Source organism: Hyaena hyaena, unplaced genomic scaffold (assembly GCF_003009895.1).
Source record: "Hyaena hyaena isolate Hyena2069 unplaced genomic scaffold, ASM300989v1 scaffold_397, whole genome shotgun sequence".
Taxonomy (NCBI): Eukaryota; Metazoa; Chordata; class Mammalia; order Carnivora; family Hyaenidae; genus Hyaena; species Hyaena hyaena.
This window is the reverse complement of record NW_024081028.1, coordinates 1,298,162-1,311,078: the sequence shown is the minus strand read 5'-3', so window position 1 is coordinate 1,311,078 and position 12,917 is coordinate 1,298,162. Positions and strand designations below refer to the sequence as shown.

The 12,917-nt window shown below is 36.5% G+C and overlaps 1 protein-coding gene across 3 annotated transcripts in view; it reads right to left on the bottom strand.

Moving 5' to 3' along the window:
- The window catches only part of LOC120244908 (protein argonaute-3), a 127,465-nt gene that overhangs the window by 15,711 nt on the left and 98,837 nt on the right, over positions 1–12,917 (bottom strand). For all 3 annotated transcript variants that reach the window (XM_039251692.1, XM_039251693.1, XM_039251694.1), the window contains 2 exons: positions 3,800–3,959; positions 2,281–2,371 (listed from right to left, as the gene is read on the bottom strand). In XM_039251692.1, the coding sequence (XP_039107623.1) occupies positions 2,281–2,371; positions 3,800–3,959 (251 nt within the window). The remainder of the gene's footprint in view (positions 1–2,280; positions 2,372–3,799; positions 3,960–12,917) is intronic.

Below are 12,917 nucleotides of genomic sequence, written 5' to 3'. Positions count from 1 at the left end.
CATGAGCAGGGGAGGGGCAGAGAGAGAGAGAGAGCCAGAGAGAGAGAGAATCAGAAGCAGGCTCTGTGCTGTTACCGCAGAGTCCAATGCAGGGCTCAAACCCATGAACCATGAAATTGTGACCTAAGCAGAAATCAAGAGTCAAACACTTAACTGAGAGCCATCCAGGTGCCCCCGGAACCCAAATATTTTTTAAATGTCTATGCATCATTCAATTCAGAGCTGAGGCTGAGAACCAGCTCTCTGCCTCTAGCTTTTCTTTCTTCCTGTATAGTATCTATAGCAAAGCCATGATTCAAAAATGGAACTCTGTAACCCCATGTTCACTGCAGTATCATTTACAGTAGCCAAGATGTGGAAACAATGGAAGTGTCCATCAATGGAAGAATGGATTAAAAAAAAAAAGAACTCCATTTTCCCCCTCTGAATTGTATCTCATTACTAACATGTAAATCTATGTTCGAGTGTAGCACAAAAAGCCACATAAAATCTTACTAGCCTCACGATCTGTTACACTACATTCCAATTCCCTATGTTTCTCAAGGTTCTCAACATATCAGGTTTCTGTGATCAACATTTTAATTTACATTGCTACTAAAGTAATATCTATTATACTATGTGGCATTTATTACTTACATTTGTTTTTCACACTGGTCTTTAAGTTCTTGGGAATAGAACCCATATAGCAAAAAGAAATAATAAATTCTATTTACAAGACTTCTGATAATAATAAAAGAAAATGGATATTTGGTAGAAATGGATTTAGTAGAAATTTCTAGGACAATGACTGCCCAGAAGTCCAAAAGAATTCAACTAAGCTTAAACTTTCTTGGTAAATGACCCCAAAATAGCAAATCCAAAGTAAGTCTTCTGAATTTTTTTTGACAAAACAATTTCATCTTCTATAAAAACATTTTTATGAATATCAGAAGTGGCTCAATACTACATCTAGGACATCTGAAATGACAATTCATGCATAACTATGAGAATAAAAAGCAATAAAATTTATCCATAGATAGAAGCAAATTTCCTTCACTAATGAAAATAGCTTTGGAATCTTAAGTAAGAATTTTAAGATTACTATCATTTTCATGGATAAATAAAATATACCAGGTTGTTGAAACTCAGAATTTATGTAAAGATTATTATAGATAATAAAAATATGTAAAATGTCTTACAGCTTAACTTCTGAAACTTATCACGTATGGCTAAAATATGATGACATTTTCAAAATGTTGGCATTTGTTAAAAAACAAGGAATTTCAAGGTAGGTAAAACATCTGGCTTTCAGAACTTTATAAGAACTATACTTAAAAGAACTGACAAAGAAATTTTACAAACACAGAGGTGGGCAAAGATATGAAAAGCAAATGTTGGGTTGCCTGGGTGGCTCAGTTAGTTAAGCATATGACTTCAGCTCAGGTCATGATCTCACGGTCTATGAGTTCAAGCCCTGTATTGGGCTCTGTGCTGACAGCTCAGAGCCTGGAGCCTGCTTCAGATTCTGTGTCTCCCTCTCTCTATGACCCTTCCCTTCCTGTGCTCTGTCTCTCTGTCTCTCAAAAATAAACATAAAAAAAAAAAAAAAAAAGGCAAATGTTAAAAGCAGGAATGGTAGTATTAAAACAAAGAATTCAGATAGAAGTATTAGATTGGACAAAGGTAGAAGATATTTTACATTGAAAAAAATGCAATATATCTTTCTGTGACAAAGACACTATGGAAATACATTAACTAAACAAAAACTAACTGAAAATATATGATCACAGAGATGTCATATAGATAAAGTAGGAAACAAAAGACTTGAGTAATACAATTAATAAGCTCAATTTAATAAATATATATGTAACTTTTAGCCCCCAAACTAGAGAATGACCATTCTGATTTTTTTTTAAATGTTTAAATGTTTATTCATTTTTTTGAGAGAGGCAGAGTGTGAGCAGGGGAAGGGAAGAGAGAGGGAGACAGAGAAATTGAAACAGCTCCAGATTCTGAGCTGTCAGCACTGAGCCCAACGTGGTGCTCAAACCCACAAACTGAGAGATCATGACCTGAGGTGAAGTTGGAAGCTTAACCTACTGTGCCAGTCAGGCGCCCCAAGAGAATGATCATTCTTTAAAAAACAACAACAACCAAATAGTTGAAAATTGGTTCTAGATATACATATATATATTTATAAAAATTGGTTTCAAAGAAAAAAATGTCATTAAAATTCAAAAAGCTGAAACCAAAATGTTGATCTAAACTTTAGACAAGATAAATCTGCCTAATGACACTCACAGCAGCAATAGAAGGCTTCTTTCCATCACCAGCTGGTGGATGAGTGACATCTGCTCCCAAAAAGATCACAGGTTGCTGGAACACAGAAGGTCTTAAACACATTTTTTAAAAGAGTTAGATAATTCATTTTTTCGTTATTCATTTATCTGTCATACTACTGCCACACAAATACAAGTTGCTGACACAGCACAGAGGAGGTCTTCAAAGCTCTGATACTCTTTTATTCTCTCCATTCATGAACCCTTAACTCAATGAAGTAAAAGCTATCACAATAGGTCTATCCAATGTCTTATTCAGAGCAATTTTCTGCCTTAAGCATTGGTGCTGGTGGTTGCAAAGGGTGGGCATTCTTCATAAGAGGCATAAAATGATGAACTTCCTCATATTAATCCCAGGATGTATCAATCTTTCTGTAATCTACTTACATTTAAACTATGCAATCTCTCAATGAGAAAAAGAATCATTAAGCTTTTCACTGAAAAGGATTATGGGAATCTATTACTTCCCCTCTTGTGTCCAAAAGTACAAATACTTAATAGTCATAAAGTAGTTGGTCAGTCATTTTATTTAAAAAACTACATCCTTTAAGAGGTGCCTGGGTGGCTCAGTCAGTTAAGCACCCAACTCTTTATCTTGGCTCAGATCATGATCTCATGGTTCATGAGATAGAGAGAGCCCCTTGTTGAGCTCTGCTGATAGTGCAGAGCCTGCTTGGAATTCTCCCTCCCTCTCTCTTCCCCCTCTTGCTTGTGGTCTCTCTCAAAGAAGATAAACATTAAAAAACAACAAAACCAAACTAAACCCAAAACTATATCCTTTAAGATTCAAATACCATCTCATTTATGATTCTCATCTGTTAATAGACAACACGGAAAAACAGAAAAAAAAAAGGGATTTTGTGTCAAATACACATGGGTCTTTCCTTATGCTTATCTGTGGTCCATACTGGTCAAGATATTTAGTTTTTTAAAGCCCTAGTTGCTTCAACTGTTAAAAGGAAATCTGTTGTTCAATTCTCAGTCTCTTGCCCAGCACCTGTTTCTAGGTCATTATGTCATACTTCCTAAGAGCTCTTAAACATGATGATGGTCTGACAGTAACATCTGCATGTAGCAGGGAGTTGATATGGCTTACTTAAATGATTCACTTAATTGACATGCCCCACCCAAGATCCTTCATTCTTCCCTTTCTTTCTAAGTGAGAGAGCAGCCTCATAATAGCAGAATAAGGAGGACTATCAAAGAAAGAGAAAATTCTTTAAGCTGTGCACTCCAGTGAGAAATACATAAAGCTCTCACTACTTTGTAGCGGGGCAAGAAGTTATTTGTATATACTAAATAAAAACAGAGTTGAAAGGGGATTTCCACAAGGGAATCTCTTAAAATTTTAGCTAAAATGTCTACCTATCTCCCATGGCAGGAATCATCAAAATTGTTTCTTACACTGATATTAGATATGGCAATATATAGAAAAATTAAGATGAAAAGTAGTATTTAATTAAGTGATTAGCGTATCTTACCTTTGATGAGGTACAAGAATATTATTGATCCCTCCGAGTTTAACGTTTATCTTTAGGCACAAGTTTGAGAGAGTTTGAGGGGATGTTTTTATTACATTCTTGACTTGGACACACTGTGTAGCCATACCCAAAAGTGTATCTCCTACACGTTTTACTTCCGCTATGGAACAAATACAAATACCTCCAGTTAGAAACAAGGCCAAATTTCACTGAAAACTACGCTACTATATTTTCCCCCTTGAAATACATCACTGAATTATAGGACTCTAAAAATTATAAGAATACTAAAACAATGCTGTTATAATTTAAAGTATACTGCCTTGAAGATTAGCTTAAATATTTAGTGATAATTTTCCCAGTTGCTTTCTTCTTTATGTAACAAAGTATATTTCTGTCATCATAAAAATAGTATAACCGGGGCGCCTGGGTGGCTCAGTTGGTTAAGCGTCCGACTTTGGCTCAGGTCATGATCTCACTGTTCATGGGTTCGAGCCCCGCGTCGGGCTCTGTGCTGACAGCTCACAGCCTGAAGCCTGCTTCAGATTCTGTGTCTCCCTCTGTCTCTGAACCTCCCCTGCTCACGCTGTCTCTCTCTCAGAAATAAATAAAACATTAAAAAGAAAATTTTAAAATTAGTCTTTATAGTGTATGGGGCATCTTGGTGGCTCAGTTGGTTAATTAAGTGTCTGACTCTTGGTTTAGGCTCAGGTTATGATCTCATGGTTCATGAGTTCAAGCCTTCTCACGTGTGCTCCTTTTCTCAAAATAAATATACATAACAAAATAAAATAATAATAAAAAAATAAAGTCTTTATAGTGTAAAGAATAAAAGGTCCCTGTAAATTTCCCTCTCTCTGCCATTATGACAATAGAGTTCAGTGTACATACCTTATTTTTTATAAAACACACAGAAAATATTTCTTTTTAACGTTTATTTATTTTCAAAGGGAGAGGAAGAGAGTTAAGATAGGGACAGAGAAGGCGGGCTCCGAGGTGTCAGCGCAAAACCTGATGTGGGGCTCAAACTCACCAATGAGATCATGACCAGAGCGGAAACCAAGGGCCAGATGCTTAACCAACTGAGCCACTCAGACACCCCACACATGGAAAACATTTTAAAAGCAAACCTGCATTCTACTTTGCAAACTGTCATTTTCATTTAATAATATAGTATGTTCTGAATCTTAATATATAAATTACCTTTATTATCTGTAACAATAACAGTCTGTTTTTAAATATCATAAAGAATCTAACCAGTCATACACAGATATATTTTCAGCTTGTTCCAGGTTTTCATTATTTCAAACAATGCTACAAATAATATCCTTGTACATTTATTTTTGTTTGGTTATATAACTATAGCTTCAGAATACATTCCTACAAGTAGAATTGAGGGGCCAGAGGTATATATATTTAACATTTTTGTAGATACCGACAAACTGCTCTCCAAAAAGGTTTATTCTTCATTCAACAAATATTTATTATTAAAAATGTTTTAAATGTTTTTTATTTATTTCTGAGAGAGACGGTGTGAGCAGGGTAGGGTCAGAGAGAGAGGGAGATACTAGATCCAAAGCAGGCTCCAGGCTCTGAGCTGTCAGCAAAGAGCCCAATACAGGGCTTGAACCCATGAACCGTGTGATCATGACCTGAGCTGAAGTCGGATGCTTAACCAACTGAGCCACCCAGGTGCCCCTCATTCAACAAATAGTTAATGTTCACCCAGTACATGCTAGTATTGTGTGAGGCTCTAAATATACAATGTCTCTGAAGAAGATGTACAAATGGCTAACAGGCACATGAAAAGATGCTCCATATCACCAATTATGAGGGAGATGCAAGTCAAAACCACAAGACACATTTCATACCCATTAGGAGGGTTATTATCAAAAAGAAGAAAAGAAGAAAAGAAAATAACAAGTATTGCTAGGATGCAGAGAAACTGGAACCCTTGTGCGTTACTGGTAGGATGAAAAATGGTGCAGCTACTGAAAAAAAGCAGATATAGCTGACTTGAACAGCATCACCAAATAACTCCATTTAAAGACATTTATTAAATACTTCATTTAATAACAGCAAGAATACACATTCTTCTTAAACTTACATAGAACATTCAGTAAGACAGACCTCATTCTGGTCCAAAAATGTAACTTAGCAAATTGAAAAGAATAGAAATCATACTAAGTATGGTCTCAGACCACAGTGGAATTAAACTAGAAATCACTACCAAGAAGATAGCTGGGAAATCCCAAAATATGTGTATATTAACATGAAAAGTATACAGACTAGGAAGGAAGAAATAAAACTGTTTGTTCACAGAGTACATGACTGTCTAGGTAGAAAATCCCAGAGAATGAAAATACATGCCTCTTGGAATAAGTGATTACAGTAGGGTTGCATGATACAGAGTAAATATGCAAAAGTCAACTGCTTTCCTAAATACCAAAAATGAACAACTGGAACTGAAAATGAAAAACACAATACCATTTACATCAGTATCAAAAGAAAAAGATATTCTTGGGTATAAATCTAACAAAACATGTACAGGATCTATAAGAAACTATAAAATTCTGATAAAAAGCTAAAGAAGCTCTAAACAGAGAGACAGTACATGTTCAAGGATGGAAATACTTAACATTGTTAAGATGTCAATTCTTCTCATCCTGATTAATAGATTCAATGTAATCCTAATAAAAATTTCAGCAAGTTATTTTATGGATATTGCAAACTGATTCTAAAGCTTATATAGAGAGGCAAAAGATTTAGAACAGCTAAGACAATAGTGAAAAAGAACAAAGTCAGAGAACTGACACTAAGACTTAAGTTAATTAAGCTACATTAGTCAAGACAGTGTGGTATTAGCAAATGAACAGACATATAGACCAATGAAACAAAATAAAGAGCCTAGAAATAGATTCACATAAATATAGTTAATCAATCTTTGACAAAGTAGCAAAGGCAATTTAATTGAGAAAGATAGTCTTTCCAAGAAATAGAACTAGAACAACTGGACAGTGACATGCAAAACAATGAATCTAGTCACAGACCTTCTATCTTTAACAAAAATTAGCTCAAAATGAGTATAAACCTATGTATAAAAAACAAAACTATGAAAACACTAGAAAGCAACATAGAAGAAATTTCAAGTGACCTTGGGCTTGGCAACGAGGTTCTAATTATAATCCTGAAAACATGATCTGTCAAAGAAAAACCTAATGAGTTGGATTTTATTAACATTAGAGACTTTTGGTCTTTATTAACATTAGAAACTTTTTAAAAAAAATGTTTACTTTTGAGAGAGAGCGAGCATGTGCATGAGCACGAGCAGGGAAGGAGACAGAAGATCTGAGATGGGCTCCAGGCTGATAGCAGAAAGCCCAATGTGGGGCTTGAACTCACAAACTGTGAGATCACAGCTAGAGCTGAAGTTAGACCCTTAATCAACTGAGCCACCCAGGCACCCCTAGCAACTGTTAAGAGGATGAAAAGACAGGCCGCAGACTGGAAGAAAATAAATGCAAAATACATATATGATAAAGAACTTGAAACCAAAATATAAAAAAAACACCCCTTAGAACTGAAAAATAAGAAAACAAACTCCCCAACTTAAAAAGTGGGTGAAAGGCTGGAATAGACATGTCACTAAAGGAAATATACAGATGGCAAGTAAGCATATGAAAAGATTCTCAACATGATGTGTCTCTAAGGAATTGAAAATTAAAACAACAGTGAGATACAAAACACTCTTATTAGAATGGCTAAAATATTTAAAAATTGATAATACTAAATGCTGAAGAGGATGCAGTAGAATAGAAGCTTTTATTCATTGTTGTGGGAATACAAAATGGTAGAGCCATTTTTAAAAAGTTTATTTATTTATTTATTTGTTTGTTTAAGCAATCTCTACACCCACTCTGGATCTCAAACTCATGACCCATAGATCAAGAGTCACACACTCTTCAGACTAAGCCAGCCAGGTGCCCTAGTACAGCCATTTTGGCAGTCTCCCCATTTGATAAAGCATTTGTGCTCTTAGTTATTCACCCAAGTCAGTTGGAAACTTATGTCTATCCAAATACCTACATGTAAATGTTTACACCAGCAGTATTCATAATTGCCAAAAAACTGGAAGCAATTAAAACATCCTTCTTGATTATGAGCTAAAAATAGGTAAATGGATAACAAACTAATACATCTATACAATGGATTATTCAGCAGTAAAAAAAAAATGACTTATCCTGCTACAAAAAGACATGGAGGAACCTTAAATGCATACTGCTAAGTGAAAGAAGCCAATTAGAAAGTGTACATACTGTATGACAACATCTTAGAAAAGACAAAACTGTAGAAATATAAAAAGGCCAGTGGCTGTCAGGCTTTTGAGGAAAGACAGGGAGGGATGAATACGTGGGAGTACAGGGGATTTTTAGAGCCATGAAACTATTTTTTATGATACTGTATATACATGATGTTATACATTTATCAAAACCCATAGACCTGTACAACACAAAAAGTAAACTTTAATGTAAGCTGTGGACAACATATTAATAATGATTTACCGTTATTAATGATAAATGGTTCATTAAATGTACCACCAACTATAAGATGTTAATATCAGGGAAAACTCTGCAGAGGAAGGAGTAAGCATATAGAGACTCTCTAGACGATCTGCTTAATTTTTCTGTAAATCTAAAATTAAAAAAATAAAATCTATTAATTAAAAAAATTACACTAGAAGAAATGTAGACAATGGACTGAAAAGGAACTACAGGGAATGCAGGCAAGAATGTCAGCTTGGAGGCTATGGTAATACCAACTTTCTCTCCCATGAACAGTATATGAGAGTCAATACTTATTTTTAATTTTGCCAAAAATGGGTATTATTATTTAAAAAAAAAAATTTTTTTTTTAATGTTTTATTTATTTCTAGGAGAGAGAGAGAGACAGCATGAGCAGGGGAGGGTCAGAGAGAGAGGGAGTCACAGACTGAAACAGGCTCCAGGCTCTGAGCTGGCAGTCAGCACAGAGCCGGACGCGGGGCTTGAACCCACGAACCGTGAGATCATGACCTGAGCGAAAGTTGGACGCTCAACCGACTAAGCCACCCAGGCGCCCCCAGATTAATTTTTCTAAAAATACATGTTTCATCACGCCATTGAATTACTTAAGGACAAAAGATGCTTTCATATTAAACACTGCATGAAACAGCTTCATAATTAAAGACTTCCATCAAGTTTTCTTACCCAAAAAGCANACTGAAACAGGCTCCAGGCTCTGAGCTGGCAGTCAGCACAGAGCCCGACGCGGGGCTCGAACCCACGAACCGCAAGATCATGACCCAAGCGAAAGTCGGACGCCTAACCGACTAAGCCACCCAGGCGCCCCCAAAAATGGGTATTATGATTGTTAGTAAAAAATCACTTACTCTAGTTCATATTTTCTTAATGACTAATGGGGTTGAGAATCTTTTCATAAGATAATTCACCATTTGTTTCATTTGTTTTTCTGTTTTACGTCCTTTGTCTATTTTTCAGTTGTTGGTCCTTTACTTATTGATTTACAAATTCGTTGAGCTTCAGCTTCTGTATTTTATCACAGTTTTTAAAATATCTTTTTTTGGGGGGCACCTGGGTGCCTCAGTCGGTTGAACATCCGACTTCGGCTCAAGTCATGATCTTGTGGCTCGTGGGTTCGAGCCCCGAGTCGGGCTCCGTGTTGATAACTCAGAGCCTAGAGCCTGCTTCAGATTCTGTGTTTCCTACTCTCTCTCACTTGTACTCCGTCTCTCTCTCAAAAATAAACAAAACACTAAAAAAATTTTTAAAAAAACAAAAGAAATGAGTGATAGTTTTCTACTAACATTGGTGATGCTCACAGCTCAGAGCCTGACCCGGGACTTGAAACCACGAGCCACAAGATCATGACCTGGGCCAAAGTTGGACACTCAACCAACTGAGCCATCCAGGCACCCCTAAAAATATCTTTTGAATTTATAACATCATTTATAACCACTGTATACTATTTCATTTAATATACTGTAACTTACTCATTGTTTAAAGCCAGTTCTCAATAGTTATTTACTTTTTAAAACGTTTTGAGAGAGATAAGGTGTGCGTGGGGGAGGGGCAGACGGAGAGAGGGAGAGAGAGGGAGAGAGAGAGAAAGGGACACACACACACACACACACACACACACACAGAATTCGAAGTAGTCTCCAGCCTCTGAGCTGTCAGCACAGACCCTGATGCGGGGCCGGAATCCACAAACTGTGAGATAATGACCTGGGCTAGGGTTGGACACTTAACCAACTGTGCCACCCAGGAGCCCCAGTCAATATTTTTTTAATATCACAGATACCATTATCAAAATTCTGTGCATAGATTTTTCTCCATTATGAATTATTTCCTTTGAACACCTTTTTGTAATTGAAAATACTGAATCACAGAAACATTTTTATATTTTTGATATTATCAATTTAACTGCCATCAGCAATATATTAAAATTCTAGATTTGCTGCAAACTCACAAGCACTAAGGATTATAACATTTAACTACATTTGCTAATTTAGTAACATAAATTTTTCTTTCCTTTTCTTTAGAGAGAAAAATCAAATGTACGTGAGTGGGGAAAAGCAAGAGAAAATCTCAAGCAGGCTCCATACCCAGTGCAGAGCCCAACGTGGGGCTCGATCCCACCACCCCAGGATCATGACCTGAGCCAAAACCGAGAGTCTAATGCTCAACCAACTGAGCCACCCAGGTGCTCCTAAAATTTTTCCTTTCATTTACCTGTAGTTTTCTTTAAGTTTTAGTGAAAAACCAATACTTTCTCATATATTTAATGGTTTTGTTTTTTCTTGAGAAATTTTGGTTTATAGTCTTGCTCACTAATCTGTAAGAACATAAGGATTTTTTTCTTTGATCACAATAACATCTATATGGATATATTAATAAACTAGCCCTTTGTCGTCTCCATTTGCTGCAAATATTTTTTAGATTCTACTGGTTTCCATTTATTTACTTTTTATTGTTATATATTTGTGAGATACAGAAAATTGAATTTTTATGTAGTAAATCTAACAATTTTCCTTTGTGAACTGTTCTATTCTTTTTTTTTTTTTTAAGAGACAGAGACAGAGAGAGAGAGAGTGTGTGTGAGTTGGGGAGGATGGCAGGGGGAGACAGAATTTTAAGTAGGCTCTAGGGCACCTCAGGTGGCTCAGTCCATTAAACATCCAGTTCTTGATTTTGGCTCAGGTCATGACCTCAAGGTTGGTGAGACTGAGCCTCACGTTGGGCTCTGCACTGACAGCATAAAGCCGGCTTGGGATTCTCTCTCTCTTTCCCCCTCTGTTTCTCCCTACCTTGTGCATGTGAATGCACACTCTGAGTGCATGTTTGCTCTCTTTCAAAGTAAATAAATAAACATTAAAAAGAAAAAGAAAAAAGAATCTTAAGCAGGCTCCATACTCAGGGTAGAACCTGACATGGGGCTCGATCCCATGACCCTAGGGACTTGACCTAAGCCAAAATCAAGAGTCAGATGCTCAACCAATTGAGCAACTCAGGCACTTCTGTTCTATCATTAAAAAAAATTTTTTTTAATTTAAATTTAAGTTTGTTAACATACAGTGCCATATTGGTTTCAGGAGTAGAACTTAGTGATTCATCACTTATATACAACACCCAGTGCCCATCACAACGAGTGCCTTCCTTAGTGCCATGTCTCATCTAGCTCATCTCCTACCCACCGCCCTCCATCGACCTCCAGTTTATTCTCTATCATTAAGAGTCTCTTGTGGTTGGAGTGCATGGGTGGCTCAGTTGGTTAAAGCATCCAACTCTTGATTTCAGCATAGGTTATAATCTCGTGGTTCATGGTGTTGAGCCCTACATTGGGTTCCACGCTGACAGCGTTGGGCCTGCTTTGGATTCTCTTCCTCCCCTCAACCCCCTCCCTCTGCCCTCTCAAAATAAATAAATATACATTAAAAAATAGAGCCTGCTGTGGTTTGTTTCCCTCTCTTCTCCCTTCCCATGTGTTCAAATGTTTTGTTCCTTAAATTCCCCATATGAGTGAAATCATACGGTATTTGTCTTTGATTGAGTTCTTTCGCATATCATAATACATTCTAGCTCCATCCACATCATTACAAATGGCAAGATTTCATTCTTTATGGTGGCTAATATTCCATCGTATATAAATATCATATCTTCCTTATCCATTCATCAGCCGATGGATATTTGAGCTCTTTCCATAGTTTGGCTATTGTTGATAATGCTGCTATGAACAATGGGGTGCAGCACGTATAACTTCATATCTGTATTTTTGTATCCGTTGGGTAAATACCTACCAACGCAGTTGCTGGATCATAGGGTAGTTCTATTTTTAGTTTCTTGAGGAACTTCCATACTATCTTCCAGAGTGGTTGCACTAGTTTGCACTCCCACCAACAGTGCAAGAGAGTTCTCTTTTGTCTGCATACTTACCAACACCTGTTGTTCTTAAAAAAATATCTATTTATTCTTGAGAGAGAGCGCATGTGCTCGCATGTGTGAGAGAGAGCACGAGTAGGGTAGGGTCAGAGAGAGAGGGAGAAAGAAAATCTCAAGTAGGCTCCAGCCATCAGCACGGAGCTTAATGCGGGGCTCGAATGCACGAACCATGAGATCATGACCCAAGCCGAGATGAAGAGTCACACACTTAACTGACTGAGCCACCCAAGTGCCTTCTGCCCATTTCTTAACTGGGTTATTTGTTTTTTGGGTGTGGAGTTTGATAAGTTCTTTATAGATTTTGGATAGTAACTATCAGATACGTTGTTTGCAAATACATTCTGCCATTCTGTAGGTTGTCTTTTAGTTTTCCAAATTGTTTCTACCTGTTCTATCATTTCTAAGCTTAAATGATTATACTCCATTCAGTAGTTTGAAAATTATACTTTGTATTTTTCCAAGATTCAATGATTTATGTTTAAATTATTAATATCACTAAACTTTTTGTTTACAATAATAATATCTATCATTTACTGAGTATTCACTATTTAACAAGTACTATTCTAGGCCTTGTTTATATATGTAAATTTATTTAATCCTTACAACTACTCTCTATGAGTTAC